The 17,947-nt window shown below is 51.8% G+C and overlaps 3 protein-coding genes across 8 annotated transcripts; all 3 read right to left on the bottom strand.

The window, feature by feature from the left end:
- Window positions 1–5,862: 5,862 nt before the first annotated feature.
- On the bottom strand, window positions 5,863–8,937 carry LOC116449573 (nucleolar protein 8-like). 2 transcript variants are annotated; one of them, XM_032121211.1, is made up of 4 exons: window positions 8,830–8,930; window positions 7,792–7,918; window positions 7,275–7,345; window positions 5,863–6,277 (listed from the first exon to the last, which is right to left on the bottom strand). In XM_032121211.1, exons 1-4 carry the CDS (start codon window positions 8,837–8,839, stop codon window positions 6,156–6,158), a joined length of 330 nt encoding a protein of 109 aa, XP_031977102.1. In that variant the 5' UTR covers window positions 8,840–8,930; the 3' UTR covers window positions 5,863–6,155. The 2 variants fall into 2 exon arrangements, with proteins under 2 accessions (XP_031977102.1, XP_031977103.1); XM_032121212.1 differs by lacking the exon at window positions 5,863–6,277 and adding an exon at window positions 6,956–7,068 and having other exon boundaries at window positions 8,830–8,937.
- A 56-nt stretch (window positions 8,938–8,993) lies between these two features.
- LOC116449517 (G2/M phase-specific E3 ubiquitin-protein ligase-like) lies at window positions 8,994–12,670 on the bottom strand. Its single transcript, XM_032121133.1, has 9 exons — window positions 12,547–12,670; window positions 12,363–12,454; window positions 12,177–12,278; window positions 11,772–11,896; window positions 11,533–11,695; window positions 11,336–11,446; window positions 11,016–11,125; window positions 10,739–10,864; window positions 8,994–10,557 (listed from the first exon to the last, which is right to left on the bottom strand). Exons 1-9 carry the CDS (start codon window positions 12,668–12,670, stop codon window positions 9,495–9,497), a joined length of 2,016 nt encoding a protein of 671 aa, XP_031977024.1. The 3' UTR covers window positions 8,994–9,494.
- Window positions 12,671–12,776: 106 nt separating this feature from the next.
- LOC116449272 (nucleolar protein 8-like) lies at window positions 12,777–17,930 on the bottom strand. Of its 5 annotated transcripts, none has more exons than XR_004242325.1 (5): window positions 16,970–17,125; window positions 15,939–16,876; window positions 14,594–15,235; window positions 13,141–13,410; window positions 12,777–13,045 (listed from the first exon to the last, which is right to left on the bottom strand). XR_004242325.1 is itself a non-coding variant. In XM_032120638.1 (5 exons), exons 1-5 carry the CDS (start codon window positions 17,795–17,797, stop codon window positions 15,214–15,216), a joined length of 318 nt encoding a protein of 105 aa, XP_031976529.1. In that variant the 5' UTR covers window positions 17,798–17,923; the 3' UTR covers window positions 14,638–15,213. The 5 variants fall into 5 exon arrangements, 2 of the variants coding, with proteins under 2 accessions (XP_031976529.1, XP_031976528.1); XR_004242323.1 differs by lacking the exon at window positions 16,970–17,125 and adding an exon at window positions 17,788–17,930 and having other exon boundaries at window positions 12,778–13,045; XM_032120638.1 differs by lacking the exons at window positions 12,777–13,045; window positions 13,141–13,410; window positions 16,970–17,125 and adding an exon at window positions 17,788–17,923 and having other exon boundaries at window positions 14,638–15,235; window positions 15,939–16,026; window positions 16,233–16,303; window positions 16,750–16,876.
- Between the last annotated feature and the right edge of the window lie 17 nt (window positions 17,931–17,947).

Genomic DNA, 17,947 nt, shown 5'->3' with positions numbered 1-17,947 from the left:
TACCAATAAACTGAATTCTGTAAGTCTGGTTTGAACCTACACAAAGGCACAGTAAAATGACTGTAGGAGCCAGGCTAGCGCCAGATTTGACTGCTCCAAGATTTAGAAGCCTTCTGGGAAGCCCAGACACTTGTTCAGTTAGTGAACCCACTCCAAACTCTGTGTTTCTATTTGGGTACTGTTGTACTCAGTCCAGCTGGACTAAAGCTAACTAGAGAGATGCCTTCTGAACATAGCAAAGCCATAGCCTCAGGCTCACTGGACCTGTAGGGAGAATGTCCTCACTCCCAAGCTGAACAACCTATTTTTGGATTATACAAAATGGATGTCAACAGACCTGCTGTAATGAAACACTGGTTAAAAACAGCACCTGTCTTCAGCAAAGACATGGCCAGTGATGGCTTCCACAGATGCTCCTAAAATGCTCTGCTGCCCTAGTCAGTTTTCCAAAGGTTCTTCATGCATCAAGCTCTCTGGGGAAGGGCAGAGTGTGCACATGGCAGAGTGACATTAGGGGAGGAAGGAGAAGAAAACAGTATTACATAACAAAGAGCTAGCTTTTGAGTCTGGAAGCAACTTGTGGTCTCTTGTTTGGTATCCTTCTTTTGTCACCATCTTTCACACCCTCCCACTTACACTCCAAGGTCTGCAAGCCTTGTCTGGAAGCACATGGTGCCAGCGTGACACACAGCACAGTGCCAGTGCGATATACAACACTCCACACAGTGGCAGTGTGGCACACTCAGTGCAGCACTAGTGTGACACACAAAACTGCCAGTGTGACAGAGCTGAGGCACAGGCCAGGGTGGGGGGGTCTCTGTGTGCAGCTGACACATGGCAGCTGAGGTGTAGAAAAACACAGCTGTCGGTGTAAACAAGTCCGTTCTTTATCCTGTGTGCACACAGACCTTGGGCCTGCACAGCTGGCTGAAAGGCAGGCACATTGCTTTACCCCCAAAATGGTGTGGGCAGGGCACAGACGTGTAGGACTGGCTGCCTGGAATGCAGAGCTTGGGCACAGAAGTCAAAGCTCAATAAGCACAGCCCTGTTGAAAATGCCAGGGAAGGGCAGAACGAGAAGGGCGATATTAAAGGCCATGCTCGCTCTTGCCGGCCTGGCCCTAGCTCATCCAGCCTGGGCCACGCAACACAAACCACCATGTGCGGGAGCTGGGGCCGCCCTGACGGAAATCCGCCATGGAGCAGGACTTGGGGTTGTGACACCTCAGGAAAAACCCGCCATGGAGCAGGGCTGGGGCTGCCACCCCTCAGGAAAACCCCACCATGGAGCAGGGCTGGGGCTGCCGCCCCTCAGGAAACCTGCCATGGAGCAGGGCTGGGGCTGCCACCCCTCAGGAAACCTGCCATGGAGCAGGGCTGGGGCTGCCACCCCTCAGGAAACCCGCCATGGAGCAGGGCTGGGGCTCCCACCCCTCAGGAAACCTGCCATGGAGCAGGGCTGGGGCTGCCGCCCCTCAGGAAACCTGCCATGGAGCAGGGCTGGGGCTGCCACCCCTCAGGAAACCTGCCATGGAGCAGGGCTGGGGCTGCCACCCCTCAGGAAACCCGCCATGGAGCAGGGCTGGGGCTGCCGCCCCTCAGGAAACCCGCCATGGAGCAGGGCTGGGGCTGCCGCCCCTCAGGAAACCTGCCATGGAGCAGGGCTGGGGCTCCCGCCCCTCAGGAAACCTGCCATGGAGCAGGGCTGGGGCTGCCGCCCCTCAGGAAACCCGCCATGGAGCAGGGCTGGGGCTCCCACCCCTCAGGAAACCTGCCATGGAGCAGGGCTGGGGCTGCCGCCCCTCAGGAAACCCGCCACGGAGCAGGGCTGGGGCTCCCACCCCTCAGGAAACCTGCCATGGAGCAGGGCTGGGGCTGCCGCCCCTCAGGAAACCCGCCACGGAGCAGGGCTGGGGCTCCCACCCCTCAGGAAACCTGCCATGGAGCAGGGCTGGGGCTGCCACCCCTCAGGGAAACCCGCCATGGAGCAGGGCTGGGGCTCCCACCCCTCAGGAAAACCTGCTATGGCAGCCACCTCCAGAGGCTTTGATGTACCTCTTTCTTGCTTTAATGCCCATCAAAGATCAGTTTAAGATCTTTGCAAACAAGCATGACATACAATGGTATTTAAAAATTGATCTAGTTACCAAAGATAAAGCCTGTTACCTCTAAACTTATCTTTTCATGATTGCCAAACAATACGTGAAAACAACAGAGAACTTTTCTTACATCTGACTTCAAACTTCTGTGATTCAAAATTCATTCTGAAGACAGGAAAAAAGAAAGCAATGAAAATAGGATGCAGGCAATCTTCACAAGGCACAGAGAAAAAACCAAAAGTTAAAGAATCTTAGAAAAAAAGGTTTTCTCAGTATTTTCTCAGTATTTGCTATTTGAACTTTTGTTGTCTTACTTGTTCCTCTCAAAACTGGGCACTTTACAGCTTTATTGTCTCAGTACTGTATTTCCCCAGTTGCTGACTTGCCATTTAAGCTCTGGTTTATTGGAAGTACACAGCAAGGGATTCTCCGTGGAAGAGAGTTGCACAAGCCTCTGGATTGCTGACCATTCACCTCTGCCAATGCTCACAGCTCTCTCTTAACATACCTGAGCTTCCTGTCTTTCTCTGAGGGAAAGATTCAGCTAAAGTCTAGGAAACAGGGCAGGGGAAACTAAGACCTCCCCTTAAGACACTTTCTGGAAGGCCTGCAAGGACCCTACCTTTCTGCTGAACAGAGGTGGTCATGATGCATGGTGTTGGCTGTCTTGCCCTAGGTGACCCCTCTATTCCAGAAGGACTTCTGTCCGCCTCATTCAGTTGTCTGTGCTTCCAGTTCCAGGGCCTCAAACCTGCTCTGTAAGGTATTAAACCTCTATGTCAACTGCAAGTTTTCAGAATAAGGCAGTTAGCATGGCTCTTACTGGGTTTTTTTGTCAAGCTCACAATATATTTTGAGAAGAAGAAAAAGGAGAGAAGGGGTAGATACTACACAAGGATCCAGCACAGTCTCACCAGCTTTTTCATCTGGGGTCTTGAGGCACAGTCCCAGCACTTGCAGTGCTCTGTCTTTTCACGTGTTCTGGTGACCGGGACCATCCCATGGTCAGGCCTGGGATAATTTTGGTGCCAAAGTCCTGTTGCCTGCAAACATCGGACTCTTTTTTACCCAGCTGGAGCTGATTTCAGCTTATTTGCTGACTTGACTTTATTATTTTTTTCCTTATCTTGGCAGTCTACCAGATGTCTTTGTGGCCCCTAAATTCTGCATCCTTTATATCCACTGTCAGTGGGCATCCTCCTTCCCAAGCCTTGTTAACCTCCCTCTGGGTCTGACATCAGTGAAATGTGCCCAGCCCTGAACCTTAAAAAGACGATTCTAGCAACAAGTACTTTGCTTTTCTAACGCCCGGACATTACTTCGAGCTTGCAGACTGCTATGTGTGTCATAGGTTAAATGTCCCTTGTTGATCGGGCCTGAAACGGTGTAAAGCTCACGCATTAAAGGACATGCTTTCCTCAGGAAAGGGGACCTATCGCAGTTTGCAGCAGATCCGCGCCTTCCTGAGGGCCAGAACGTTCCCGGCGCCATTCCAGGGCTCAAGGCGCGCCCTTGTGGGCGAGCGCCGCCATGACAGCGGCCGGGGGATGGCGAGCGGGAAGGCGAGGGCGGGGGGGGTTCCTGCCCAGAGCCGAGCTCGCGCTGGTGCCTCGGCCCATTCCCGCCGCGCTGTTGGGGGCCGTGCGGGCATTCCTCGGGCTCTGCGAGAAGCGAGTGGCCGCTGCTGCGTCCCAGCCCGCAGATTTGGCTACTGGGCGAGGCTGCGCCGCCAGGGCTGCCGTGGGCCGGCAGCTGTGGCCGGCCTGGGGGAAACCCGCCGTGGCACCGCCAGGGCCGCTCCTGCCCCGGGGCTATCCTGCCCCCGGGCCGCCAGTAGCAAGGACGGGTGGGACCTGCCGAAAGACCAGCACTGCTTCGCTGTCTTCAATAGATCGAGACAGTGGTGGCAAATATACTACAAGCACCTGACATGTAAAATATCATAGGTGAACCATAGAATTGAAAGGAAAATGGAGGTGTGCCAAAAGATAAGGGGGACAAAAGGGAAGATGGAAAAGATACTGAATCTTAATCTTGACAGTAATCTTTGCAGTAATCTCAAATATATCAGGGGAAACATAATGGTGAAAAAACGTGCTAAATGTTCTGACATCAGAAAGAGCCACCTTCATAAATCTGCAAGTGTGTTGAAATCTTAAAAAGCAGTCCAGGTGTTCTTTTGCCCAGTCTACAACTGTCCTTATTCCTCAAATACTCCCTGTCCAGTGAGCTGAGTGCTTAGATTTCAGGGAAGCCCTGACGTAGTAAAAGAAGTCTGCCATTCTGTAGAAGTATCAATGCTGACCCCTGATGCATCAGTAGAGATTTATTAGAAGGGAGATTTTTTTAGTAATGGGTTATTGCAAAATACACGTTTTCTGGTGGTAAGCTGGTACAAACATTTTTCTTTTTATGTTAAAACCAAAAAGAGCCTTAGCTGAGCACTCCTTCTTCTCCAGCTGTCCTCGATGAAAATCCACGCAGCTTAAAATGTGACCCATATCTCGGGGCTCTGGGCCTGTGCTGCAGGCTCACCTGCCTCTCCCTTCCCAGACGCAGCAGAGGAACATCCAGAGGAGACAAGCTGGGTTCCACAACGGCGACAACAGGAGGAGAAGGCAGACTGGAGCAGGGCTCATGTAGGGCTCACCAGGGAGTAGTGCCCTCGTGGCTCTGGGCCGGTTCTGCAAACTCCCCACACTCTTCACAGAGACAGGGAAGGAGCACCTGAAGGAGACCTCGGGGTTCCTCCTCAGGGACTCACTGCTGGTAAGAGCCATGGCAGAAGGGAAGCAGGAGGCCTCTGATGCCAGGGAGCCAGGTGAGGGCAAAGCAGCCCTCCCGCAGCCTGGCACAGGGGCTGTCGGGGCAGCCAGCGTGGGGCCCGGAGCGGAGGCAGGGGGAGGCAGGAGCTGCCCAGCCATGCTGGGGCTGGGAGCCTCCTTCCTGCCCAAGGGGGGCCCAGCCGGGCCAGGGGGCAGCTGTGGGGACGCCCGCGCTGTCCCCTGCTCCCCAAGGCCTCCAGGCCTGCCCATCAGCCAGGCAGGCAGGGCCAGAGCAGCCCTTGGGGCCGATGCTGCGGGCTAAGAGCCCCGCAGAGGTGCTCGTGCCCGGTGCCATTGGCTCTGTCCCCTGCAGCATGCCTGCTGTGCCGCCGCACAGAGGCTGACAGCGCTGCTTCCTGAGGCCCTGGGATCTGCTCCTGTGCTCCTCCTGTGCTGCTGAGGGCACCCACAGGCGCTGCTCTGGCCTCAGAAACAACACACCCAGCTGGGAGTGCGACAGCTGTGCTGGTCTGGGCACAGGTATGAGGCAACGCAGCTGCGTGGCCCTGGGCTGGGGTCAGTGCCAAGGCTGGGCTTGGCAGAGCCCGTCCGCTCTTGGAGGGCTGAGGGCACCGATCTGGCCTGGCCTGGCCTGGCCCTGGCTTGGGTGGCCCCTTGACCTTCCTGCTTTCCCTTGGAGCCCCCAGGGATGAGCCGGAGCTCAATGGCCCCAGCCTGACCAGCCAGTCAGGACTGGAGCCTTCCTGTGCTTCCCCAGAAGCCGAGGCCATCAGCCCCAGCTCACAAACACTGCCTAACAGGGTTTACCAATAGTTTTCCCTATTAGATCTTGGAAAGGATTTCCAAAGTAACATCGTTTGGCAACTTCTTCAAGGAAGAAACATGACACGCTTCTCATCAGTAAAAGAGGGTTTATTGGTTTACTTTCACTTTTCTTTTGTCATCCTTACGCTTCCTTCGGCATTCCAGAAAATGGTGAAAATCTAACGTATTATTAGGAGAAGTTTCTGAATCCACTATTAGGAGAAGTCTCTAAACTCACTGTTTCTCTTGAACACTTTCTCTATGTACAGCTAAGTCGCTGGTCCTGTCCTGTAACATGCAGAGATTTAGTGCTTTACCTGAGTGACATCACAACCTGATGTTATACACACCAGTATACTAAACCACTTTTGTTCTCTGGTAATTACAAAGTTTCAGGCTCTTGTTGAGGTCCTGAATTAATTTCTCATGCAGATTCATAGCCCTGTTCCCTCCTCGTGCTCAGCTTTCAGCCACAGTTACCAGGGAACAGACGTTTCATACTCACCTCAAGCAATAATCTACGTCTGTCTTCCCAACCCTCTTTTTCTTCACTGAGCTCTACTGATCTACAAAATAACTTTGGGCCCTCTGCACAAAACAAAGAACCAATTATAAGGGTTAAACACTTCTGATGATGCTGCTGCTTGGATCACTCATGAGCAACACAGCAGTAAAGTCAGCAGCTCTATTCTCCACATCCTTCCCATTCGCTTCCCCCCACCACCACACGTGGGCTCCGACAGAAATGTTCGGTGTTACAGCCTCGTGTACTACAAGAAATGAAAGGCAGCAGCAGTTTTCCTGAACATGCTGAAATCTAGATTGCAGTGAAATAGCAGCTGCTCCAGGAAAAGCTCAACACCAGGATCCCACATCTCCCCCCAAAACTGATGGCTGCTGACGACTGAGATCCCCATTTTAACACGCGCTGTAAATCAGACAGGCTGGAAGCACGCAGGACAGTAACTGTATGAACACATCAGCTCGTTGCATCACAGTTATCTAGTAGGTCTCAAGAAACAAACATCCTTTAAGGCTGTCCTAAAACTGTGTTCTATCAAATGTAACAAGCCATTGTTTTGGTGGCCTGTGGAATGTTTTAGGGCTGCGTATGTTTTCTTTGACTGTTGTTTTCCTTGGTTTTTAGTACAAAATTCACTGGATTCAGAAGAGAAAAACCAAGATTCAGGAGGACAAAGAACCCCACGGGCATATGTGGCTGATAAGAATACTCAACGTTCTTAATGATAACAGTAGAAAGACAAGAAAAAGTTAAAGATGATATACATACCTGAAAGGGTCTGAAATGTCTAGGCAACTTGTCCAGTGACTGTTTTTTTGGTAAGCTCCAAAAGTCCAGATACCTATTAGGCAATTATCTGAAAGAAAAGAAAGCCAGACAGCTGCTCAGCCTTTATTTTGCCAGGACTTCCTCACGGGCTTCTAGCACAACCTAGACCCCAAGTAAGGGTGGCAAATGTTGACTACAAACCATTCATAAGCGGGCAGCATTTTTTCCTCACTGAATTCCAGTAAGAGTTTAAAAGGAAAAAAATACAAAAGGGGTGAATAAGTTCTGTTGTACCTCTTAGGCGTTCATCATCTTTGGAGAAGAAGAAGACTCTAGCACTTTCCGTGTGTGGTAAAGAAAGAAACCTAGACAAGTACAAAGGGATTTTAGCATCCTAAAAGGCACTATCAAATTCCATGAACACGAGTTGGAGCTGCAGCGCTTCAGAGAAATGGTAAACATTGAAGAGCTTTACTCCACAGTAACCAAACAGAGCCTTCTATAAAAACCCCCCTTTTTAAAAGAAAACTGACTGTGTCTTTGGCTTTTGGCCAAACTCAGTTTGGGTTTGGTCAAACCAAAACGACCCAGTTAATTTCTTGTGCTCAACTTCTCTCTCTTCATATTCAGCTTCACATCAAATGGGCTGCTGGGAGTTTTGACTCGGTGCAGCACAGACGGTTTTCCAAGATGACTTTCACTGCTCAGAGGTGTGCAATGTCCGTTTCCCGTTTCCTGAGTGCTGCTCTTAATATGCCCACAGCATCCAACTACAACAACCAAGGAGAGAACAAATAAAAATGGAACTTGCATTTCTTGGTCCTTTCCAATTTCTGATGGTTCAGGCTCATCATCACTCTCAGAACTGCTGTCTTGGAAACGTGGATCCTCTTGCCATGCAACTTTCACCGGTTTTATTGGTCCAAGTATGTAAGGCTCTGCAATAACAGCACCAAAAAAGAAAAAAAGCCAAAACCAGGTTATCCCTCTACTTGCCAGGAAAAGTCCCTCCTTTCAAGTGAAATACTTACACTGGAGAGGGCAGATTTCAGAAGGACAGAATCTTCTCCCCTCAGATTTTCTGAGCTAAATCTCTGCTCCAGTATTTTCCACTTTGTTCTAGGCATCTCCTACGTATTCCTAAACCTTGGTCGCTGCATTCAGAAGACACTAACTACCTTCTGAATTCAGCAGAAGTGTGGGGGGCTTGTTGCTTTGTGTTGTTGCACACAAAGCACCTTGGGTTTTTTAATCTTTTGGGTAACTTTGCACAGTTTCTTTTCTTTCCTACAAGACTGTGACTTGATTTAATATTGTTTCATCTTCATTTCATAAGGCCTCATTTTATCTGAGGTTAGCACACGCCAATGATGATGTGTCATTCAGCTTCCATTTTCTAAAGGTCCAAGAATAGAATTCAGTAACTAATAAAATGTTCTTGAATCCTGGGGTCAGCTCCAGGATTTTGCTCTTCACTCTACATTAACACACATTTTCTTTGAAATCTTGTTGGGTTCTATGAAACTTGCCAGGACTGGTGTGTCACCTTTTTCCCTGTTTGAGAAATTTAGGGGATGACAACAAGCTTTTTTACCACTCTGCAAAGACCCCACTGCCTTCTCTCTCAAAGCCCGCCTTTCAAAACTCTGAGATGCAAGCACGAGTTACCTCTCCTTAATCTACCACAAGCCTGGCAAGTAGAAATGAAGATCAAAATGCTTCTGCCTAATTACTGGCTTCTGCCACTGAAAAGCCCCTGGATCCTGACCCTCTTTACACCGTATTGCTCTGCAGTGCCTGCCTTAAGCTCTTCCTAGGAATGGCACTGTTAGAAGGGTTCTGCTGTTACCTTCTTTCATGCCCGACTCCTGTGTGTCTCCAAAGAAGGAAAAGTGAAAGCACTCGACTCCTGAGCTACGTCGTTCGCAGGCAAAGGTCCCAGATGGTCAGCTGGGATAGAGTCCTGCGCATCCTCTTTGTCCCAAGGGTATGTCCTCACTGTTTTCTGGTTTGTTCTTTGAAGGTCCAAACAAGTCTTTTAAATCAGCAGCAATGTCGTAATCGATGTCTTCAGACACTTGAGGCAGTGTCTCACTCTCTTCTTTCTTCTTCCTTTTGGCTTTCCTGAAATCAGATTGCTTAAGGATAGCAACACAGCACATGTCCTTTCCAAAGACAGCTTCCCTAAGAGCCACCTTGCTCTTCTGTCTCCCTAAACGTATCCAAGCCCACTAAGGAGTGGTTCACTTTCAAGGGTAAGCAGTGGGGAAACATCTGAGGTCTGAGTCTAAAGGCAGGAACAAGTGTCCTTTTTAATTAGCCACCCCCTTAAGTGACTTTTCACTTAATAGGTGGCAACACAGCAATCAGGTATTTAGCACAGATTCCTGCCAATAGCAATGTCAAGAGTTAATACACTTTTCTCAGAGACCTGCAAATCTCAAGGTCCCTGTATTGAGCTTCCTCACCTTCACTTACGGCAGAGAACAGACGGACTAGAAAGAAAAGATGACGCTACATGCTGATTTTCGAGGCCTGAGTTGAGGCCCGACGTCGCTGGCGGGAGCGGTTGCTCCTGGTGGATGTCCCCGGCAATGTCACCCTACGCCTGGGCCTCTCAGCAGTTGCTGCTGTGCTGCGGCTCCTGTCACGGCGACTCCTTGACCGGACAGGTGGATTTGAGGCCTGACGTCGCTGGCGGGAGCGGTTGCTCCTGGTGGATGTCCCCGGCAATGTCACCCTACGCCTGGGCCTCTCAGCAGTTGCTGCTGTGCTGCGGCTCCTGTCACGGCGACTCCTCGACCGGACAGGTGGATTTGAGGCCTGACGTCGCTGGCGGGTGCGGCTGCGTCTGGGGGATGTCTCTGATGGTGTCTCCCTCGGCCTGGGCCTCTCAGCAGTTGCTGCTGTCCTGCGGCTCCTGTCACGGCGACTCCTCGACTGGACAGGTGGATTTGAGGCCTGACGTTGCTGGCGGGAGCGGTTGCTCCTGGTGGATGTCTCTGATGGTGTCTCCCTCGGCCTGGGCGTCTCAGCCCTTGGTGCTGACCTCTGGCTCCTGTCACGGCGACTCCGCGACCGGACAGGTGGATTTGAGGCCCGACGTTGCTGGCACGAGCGGCTGCGTCTGGGGGATGTCTCTGATGGTGTCCTTCTGTGCCTGGGCCTCTCAGCCCTTGGTCCTGTCCTCTGGCTCCTGTCACGGCGACTCCTCGACCGGACAGGTGGATTTGAGGCCCAACTTTGCCAGCGAGAGCGATTTTGCCTGCGGTCAGACCCAGAGCCTCTGGAATGGCTGGTGTCTGATGACCTTGATGTCACCTCACTCTCCGTGGAGGGGCTGCTGCTCTCCAGCGAGGAAGATTGCAGCAGCTGCCTCATTGGTGCATGCTGGACGCTGCTGCGTTTGCTGGTCTCTGGAGACGGAGACAGGGGAGGCACACCCGATGGTGCCAGGATGCCAGAGTTGGGGCTGATGGCCTCGGATTGTGCAGAGCTATGGGAAGGCTCCAATCCATGAGAAGGCTCCAATCCTGACTGTCCGGCCAGGCTGGGGACATTGAGCTCCGGCTCATCCCTGGGGGCATTGAGCTCAGGCTCATCCCTGGGGGCTGTAAGGGGAAGCAGGAATGAGAGGGGCCCAGCAGGCCTGGGCCAGGCCAGGCCAGAGCGGTGCCCCCAGCTCTCCAGGAGCGGACGGGCTCTGCCAAGCCCAGCCTTGGCACTGACCCCAGCCCAGGGCCACGCAGCTGCGTTGCCTCATACCTGTGCCCAGACCAGCACAGCTGTCGCACTCCCAGCTGGGTGTGTTGTTTCTGAGGCCAGAGCAGCGCCTGTGGGTGCCCTCAGCAGCACAGGAGGAGCACAAGAGCAGTTCCCAGGGCCTGGGAAAGCAAATGGGTTCATGGCACTGAGGACAAAGTGTCCACAGCTCGGGATTGTCCGGCTGAGCTCTTCTTCTGCCTCCTTCTGCTTCGAGCCCTTGCCGAGACACAGGTTCCCTGCAGAGCCCTGGGGTGCAGCTGCCCAGCTTACCCCTCTTCCTCTGCCTCCTCCCTGCCTCCTGGATAAAGGCACTTCCTGGCATTGCACCAGCTGTGCCTCTCTCCTAATTCTGCAAATGCATTGTTGTCCTCCCATGTTGGCTGTCTGATGGGGAAAGGAAAAGCTGATGAGTTTGTGCTGCTCTGCCATCCTGGAGGTACAGGCTGTCCCTGCTCTTCCTCCGGTGCTTTTTCAAGTCTTGCATGAAGCTGAAGCCCAGACTCACGGGACAGGGCAGGGCCAGGACTGCGGGGGCAGGGCCTGGCACAGCAGCTGCCCCCTCCTGTGTTGTGAGCCAGGCAGAAAGACACCAACCTGAAGGGGATTCGGATCCCCATGATGAACATTTGGACAGCAAACTCATCATCGTCTCTGCAGAGGGGGCACTGGAAGTACAATGCACCAGCGCGCAAGGCCTGTCCCTGCAGGGCAAACAGCAGCAGCGTGAGCAAGGCCCTCATGCTGCTGAGCACCTGCTGTGCCCCGGGGCTGCGGAAATGGCTCCTACCTGGATGCAGTCCCTGTGGAACCAGGCCTTTTTGCACGCTGGGCACACCAGTGTTGTGTAGCTCTTTCTCTCCTCCACAGGCTCCATGCAGATGGGGCATTCGGTGCCTGGCTCCGGAATCGCCCTCACATCCTGTTCTGGGCAGTGCTCAGGGCAGTAGGAGCTGGGGGAAAAGGGACGAGCAAAGTGGGAAATGCTGGGTCCTTCCACAGGGGTGGCCAGAAGGGGAGAGGAGGTACCTGTATGGGGTTATGTATTCAGTCACACAGTGACCCTCCTTGGCACAGGGCAGGTGGAACCATCTGTCGCAGTCTTCCTGACAGCACGTGATGGTGGCTCCAGTCTCCCCACAGACACAGCAGTGCTGGAAAGAGCCAAGCAGCCCCATCAGCAGCAGCCTCGGGGCCTCCCCAGGCAGCCCCACGGCTCCGGGCAGGGCACAGGACCGTGGCCGCTGCTGGGTCTCAGCCCACAGACCCGCCTGGAGGAAGAGGCTCCTGTGCCAGAGCCTCTGTGGAGCTGCTGGGAGCCAGACTTTTGTCCCACAGCTGGTGGGAAGGGCCGGCCTTTCTTTTGTGGGGTCTGGACTAAGCACTGGCAAACCTCGCCTGGCACAAACCTCCCTGCTCTTGTCAGGCTCTCACCTTCTGAGCCGCCCGGCTGACTGCAAGTTGGATATCGCGAGGGTGATAGCCCATGAATCCTACACGACGCTTTCCTTGTCGAAAATTGGACATGGCGAAATTCTGTGGCAAAGACAGGGAGCTGATGAGGAGAGAGTGGCAGGGGCTGCCCTCTGCAATGCCGGAGGGAGGCCCGGTGCAACTCACCAGGCAGAAGATGTGGGCACAGAGCCCGTGCTTCTCCTGTTTGTCGCCGCAGATGTCCGGGTCAGCCTCTGTGCGGCGGCACAGCAGGCACGCTGCAGGGGACAGAGCCAATGGCACCGGGCACGAGCACCTCTGCGGGGCTCTTAGCCCGCAGCATCGGCCCCAAGGGCTGCTCTGGCCCTGCCTGCCTGGCTGATGGGCAGGCCTGGAGGCCTTGGGGAGCAGGGGACAGCGCGGGCGTCCCCACAGCTGCCCCCTGGCCCGGCTGGGCCCCCCTTGGGCAGGAAGGAGGCTCCCAGCCCCAGCATGGCTGGGCAGCTCCTGCCTCCCCCTGCCTCCGCTCCGGGCCCCACGCTGGCTGCCCCGACAGCCCCTGTGCCAGGCTGCGGGAGGGCTGCTTTGCCCTCACCTGGCTCCCTGGCATCAGAGGCCTCCTGCTTCCCTTCTGCCATGGTTCTGGTCTGCGATGAGTCCCCGTGCAGGAACACCGCGACCTTCTCCAGGCGCTCGTCCTCTCCCTCTGTGGGAGAAAGAAGAGTGTGGGGAGTTTGCAGAACCGGCCCAGAGCCACGAGGGCACTACTCCCTGGTGAGCCCTGCGTGAGCCCTGCTCCAGTCCGCCTTCTCCTCCCGTCACCGCGTCGAGGAACACTGCTGTCTCCCGTGGATGTTCCTCTGCTGCGTCTGGGAAGGGAGAGGCAGGTGAGCCTGCAGCACAGGCCCAGAGCCCCGAGGTGTGGGGCCCCTCTGGCCCCTGGGCAGCCCCGTCCCTGTCCTACCTTCTCCTCCCGTTGTCAGGCGGCACTGACACACGGCCTGAGCCCAGCGTTCCCTCTGGTGGCCTTGGTCGCACGGGTCACAATGGCCATTCTGACATCAGCAACGCGCACCCAAAATAGGGGCAGCGATGGCCTCAGTCCCACGCCACCCTTGGGAACCGAGGTTCTGAGATGGGTCCGAGCCTTTGGTCAGAGCCCAACCAGGGCAGGGGCTCCTGCAGCAAGTGCAGGGTCAAATGCCAGGCCCTGGGGCAGCCATCGAGGGTGGCACTGTTGGCAGAAAGGGGTTGTTCAGGCAGTGCCACTCCAGGGCTCCTGCCCCTGGCAGTCGGCTGCCCAGAGAGCTTGTGGGCTCTCTTGCACTGGACACATTCAAAAGCTGCCCCAGGTGGAGCGACGTTTTCCCTGAGACCTGTCTGGAGAAAGCCCAGAGGAACCTGATTTGATACTCTTGCTGGTCAGTGTTGGGAACAGGAGATAAAACTGGAGACCACCGCACGTGGCTCCCAACCTCAATTATCCTGTCACCCTATGAACTAACAACTTTGACATTTAGTATTAAATGGAAAATTTAGTGATAAGCTCCTGAGAAACGCCAGCTTTTACCCTGACTCTGATGGAAACCCAGAGAATTCAGAGGGAGTTTTCTGCGGGCATCTGACTGGAGAGCTTGAAACAGTCCTCGACTCAGAAGTCAAATGCAGGAGGATGCTTTTCCCACATGAAAGGCACTTTTGCCAGTTTGGTCCATGCTTTCCTACTAGCCAATAAATATATTGAAAAAAACTAGTGCTAGAAGAGAAGCACAAACCGTTCTTTTGGCCTTTTCTCATTCACGTCTTTGCAAGCATGCTCCTGGAAAATCCAGATCAATGGCTTCTAGAACAATCAGCGGGACCCCTGGAAAGCAAGGGGTGACGAGCAGGGACACCCTGCACCTGCCTGATGCCGGGGCAGCGGGAGTTCATCAATTTTCCTGACTCCATGGGAGAGGCACCTTGGGAGGACAAGGATGCCTTCACTGAACTAGGAGGGAGGCACAGCTGGCGCAATGCCAGGGAGTGCCTTTATGCAGGAGGCAGGGAGGAGGCAGAGGAAGAGGGCTAAGTTGGGAAGCGGCACCCCAGGGTCTGTAGTGAACCCGTGTCTCGGCAAGGGCTCGAAGCAGAAGGAGCCAGAAGAGCTCAGCCGGACTATGCCGAGCTCTGGACACTTTGTCCTCAGCGCCATGAACCTCCTTGTTCCCCAGGCCCTGGGAGCTGCTCCTGTGCTGCCCCTGCCAAGTTATGTATAGACACAGAGCTACCTGCTCTTTCCCAACCCTGTGCAGCACTGGACACGAGGACACAGTAAAATGTTGTCTTCGTTACATGATCTAATTATCAAAAGTCCGGCCAAGAAGCAACTGACATTGAAGCCCTACACACAGAAAACCCCAAACCCTGGTACAAACCTTGAATTGACACAGGACACGTATTCCTATTCAGAAACACAGGCTGACAGTTTTGGCCAAAAGTTTTTCCTATTAGATCTTGGAAAGGATTTCCAAAGTAACATTGGTTTGCAACTTCTTCAAGGAAGAAACATGACACGCTTCTCATCAGTAAAAGAAGATTTATTGGTTTGCTTTCACTTTTCTTTTGGCGTCCTTATGCTTCCTTCGGCATTCCAGAAAATGGTGAAAATCCAACGTATTATTAGGAGAAGTTTCTGAATCCACTATTAGGAGAAGTCTCTAAACTCACTGTTTCTCTTGAACACTTTCTCTATGTACAGCTAAGTCTCTGGTCCTGTCCCGTAACGTGCAGAGATTTAGTGCTTTACCTGAGTGACATCACAACCTGATGTTATACACACCAGTATACTAAACCACTTTTGTTCTCTGGTAATTACAAAGTTTCAGGCTCTTGTTGAGGTCCTGAATTAATTTCTCATGCAGATTCATAGCCCTGTTCCCTCCTCGTGCTCAGCTTTCAGCCACAGTTACCAGGGAACAGACGTTTCATACTCACCTCAAGCAATAATCTACGTCTGTCTTCCCAACCCTCTTTTTCTTCACTGAGCTCTACTGATCTACAAAATAACTTTGGGCCCTCTGCACAAAACAAAGAACCAATTATAAGGGTTAAACACTTCTGATGATGCTGCTGCTTGGATCACTCATGAGCAACACAGCAGTAAAGTCAGCAGCTCTATTCTCCACATCCTTCCCATTCGCTTCCCCCCACCACCACACGTGGGCTCCGACAGAAATGTTCGGTGTTACAGCCTCGTGTACTACGAGAAATGAAAGGCAGCAGCAGTTTTCCTGAACATGCTGAAATCTAGATTGCAGTGAAATAGCAGCTGCTCCAGGAAAAGCTCAACACCAGGATCCCACATCTCCCCCCAAAACTGATGGCTGCTGACGACTGAGATCCCCATTTTAACACGCGCTGTAAATCAGACAGGCTGGAAGCACGCAGGACAGTAACTGTATGAACACATCAGCTCGTTGCATCACAGTTATCTAGTAGGTCTCAAGAAACAAACATCCTTTAAGGCTGTCCTAAAACTGTGTTCTATCAAATGTAACAAGCCATTGTTTTGGTGGCCTGTGGAATGTTTTAGGGCTGCGTATGTTTTCTTTGACTGTTGTTTTCCTTGGTTTTTAGTACAAAATTCACTGGATTCAGAAGAGAAAAACCAAGATTCAGGAGGACAAAGAACCCCACGGGCATATGTGGCTGATAAGAATACTCAACGTTCTTAATGATAACAGCAGAAAGACAAGAAAAAGTTAAAGATGATATACATACCTGAAAGGGTCTGAAATGTCTAGGCAACTTGTCCAGTGACTGTTTTTTTGGTAAGCTCCAAAAGTCCAGATACCTATTAGGCAATTATCTGAAAGAAAAGAAAGCCAGACAGCTGCTCAGCCTTTATTTTGCCAGGACTTCCTCACGGGCTTCTAGCACAACCTAGACCCCAAGTAAGGGTGGCAAATGTTGACTACAAACCATTCATAAGCGGGCAGCATTTTTTCCTCACTGAATTCCAGTAAGAGTTTAAAAGGAAAAAAATACAAAAGGGGTGAATAAGTTCTGTTGTACCTCTTAGGCGTTCATCATCTTTGGAGAAGAAGAAGACTCTAGCACTTTCCGTGTGTGGTAAAGAAAGAAACCTAGACAAGTACAAAGGGATTTTAGCATCCTAAAAGGCACTATCAAATTCCATGAACACGAGTTAGAGCTGCAGCGCTTCAGAGAAATGGTAAACATTGAAGAGCTTTACTCCACAGTAACCAAACAGAGCCTTCTATAAAAACCCCCCTTTTTAAAAGAAAACTGACTGTGTCTTTGGCTTTTGGCCAAACTCAGTTTGGGTTTGGTCAAACCAAAACGACCCAGTTAATTTCTTGTGCTCAACTTCTCTCTCTTCATATTCAGCTTCACATCAAATGGGCTGCTGGGAGTTTTGACTCGGTGCAGCACAGACGGTTTTCCAAGATGACTTTCACTGCTCAGAGGTGTGCAATGTCCGTTTCCCGTTTCCTGAGTGCTGCTCTTAATATGCCCACAGCATCCAACTACAACAACCAAGGAGAGAACAAATACAAATGGAACTTGCATTTCTTGGTCCTTTCCAATTTCTGATGGTTCAGGCTCATCATCACTCTCAGAACTGCTGTCTTGGAAACGTGGATCCTCTTGCCATGCGACTTTCACCGGTTTTATTGGTCCAAGTATGTAAGGCTCTGCAATAACAGCACCAAAAAAGAAAAAAAGCCAAAACCAGGTTATCCCTCTACTTGCCAGGAAAAGTCCCTCCTTTCAAGTGAAATACTTACACTGGAGAGGGCAGATTTCAGAAGGACAGAATCTTCTCCCCTCAGATTTTCTGAGCTAAATCTCTGCTCCAGTATTTTCCACTTTGTTCTAGGCATCTCCTACGTATTCCTAAACCTTGGTCGCTGCATTCAGAAGACACTAACTACCTTCTGAATTCAGCAGAAGTGTGGGGGGCTTGTTGCTTTGTGTTGTTGCACACAAAGCACCTTGGGTTTTTTAATCTTTTGGGTAACTTTGCATAGTTTCTTTTCTTTCCTACAAGACTGTGACTTGATTTAATATTGTTTCATCTTCATTTCATAAGGCCTCATTTTATCTGAGGTTAGCACACGCCAATGATGATGTGTCATTCAGCTTCCATTTTCTAAAGGTCCAAGAACAGAATTCAGTAACTAATAAAATGTTCTTGAATCCTGGGGTCAGCTCCAGGATTTTGCTCTTCACTCTACATTAACACACATTTTCTTTGAAATCTTGTTGGGTTCTATGAAACTTGCCAGGACTGGTGTGTCACCTTTTTCCCTGTTTGAGAAATTTAGGGGATGACAACAAGCTTTTTCACCACTCTGCAAAGACCCCACTGCCTTCTCTCTCAAAGCCCGCCTTTCAAAACTCTGAGATGCAAGCACGAGTTACCTCTCCTTAATCTACCACAAGCCTGGCAAGTAGAAATGAAGATCAAAATGCTTCTGCCTAATTACTGGCTTCTGCCACTGAAAAGCCCCTGGATCCTGACCCTCTTTACACCGTATTGCTCTGCAGTGCCTGCCTTAAGCTCTTCCTAGGAATGGCACTGTTAGAAGGGTTCTGCTGTTACCTTCTTTCATGCCCGACTCCTGTGTGTCTCCAAAGAAGGAAAAGTGAAAGCACTCGACTCCTGAGCTACGTCGTTCGCAGGCAAAGGTCCCAGATGGTCAGCTGGGACAGAGTCCTGCGCATCCTCTTTGTCCCAAGGGTATGTCCTCACTGTTTTCTGG

This window comes from Corvus moneduloides, chromosome 11 (assembly GCF_009650955.1).
Source record: "Corvus moneduloides isolate bCorMon1 chromosome 11, bCorMon1.pri, whole genome shotgun sequence".
In the NCBI taxonomy this organism is placed as follows: Eukaryota; Metazoa; Chordata; class Aves; order Passeriformes; family Corvidae; genus Corvus; species Corvus moneduloides.
Note: the sequence above shows the minus strand (reverse complement) of the source record. Positions and strands in the feature narration are given on the sequence as shown.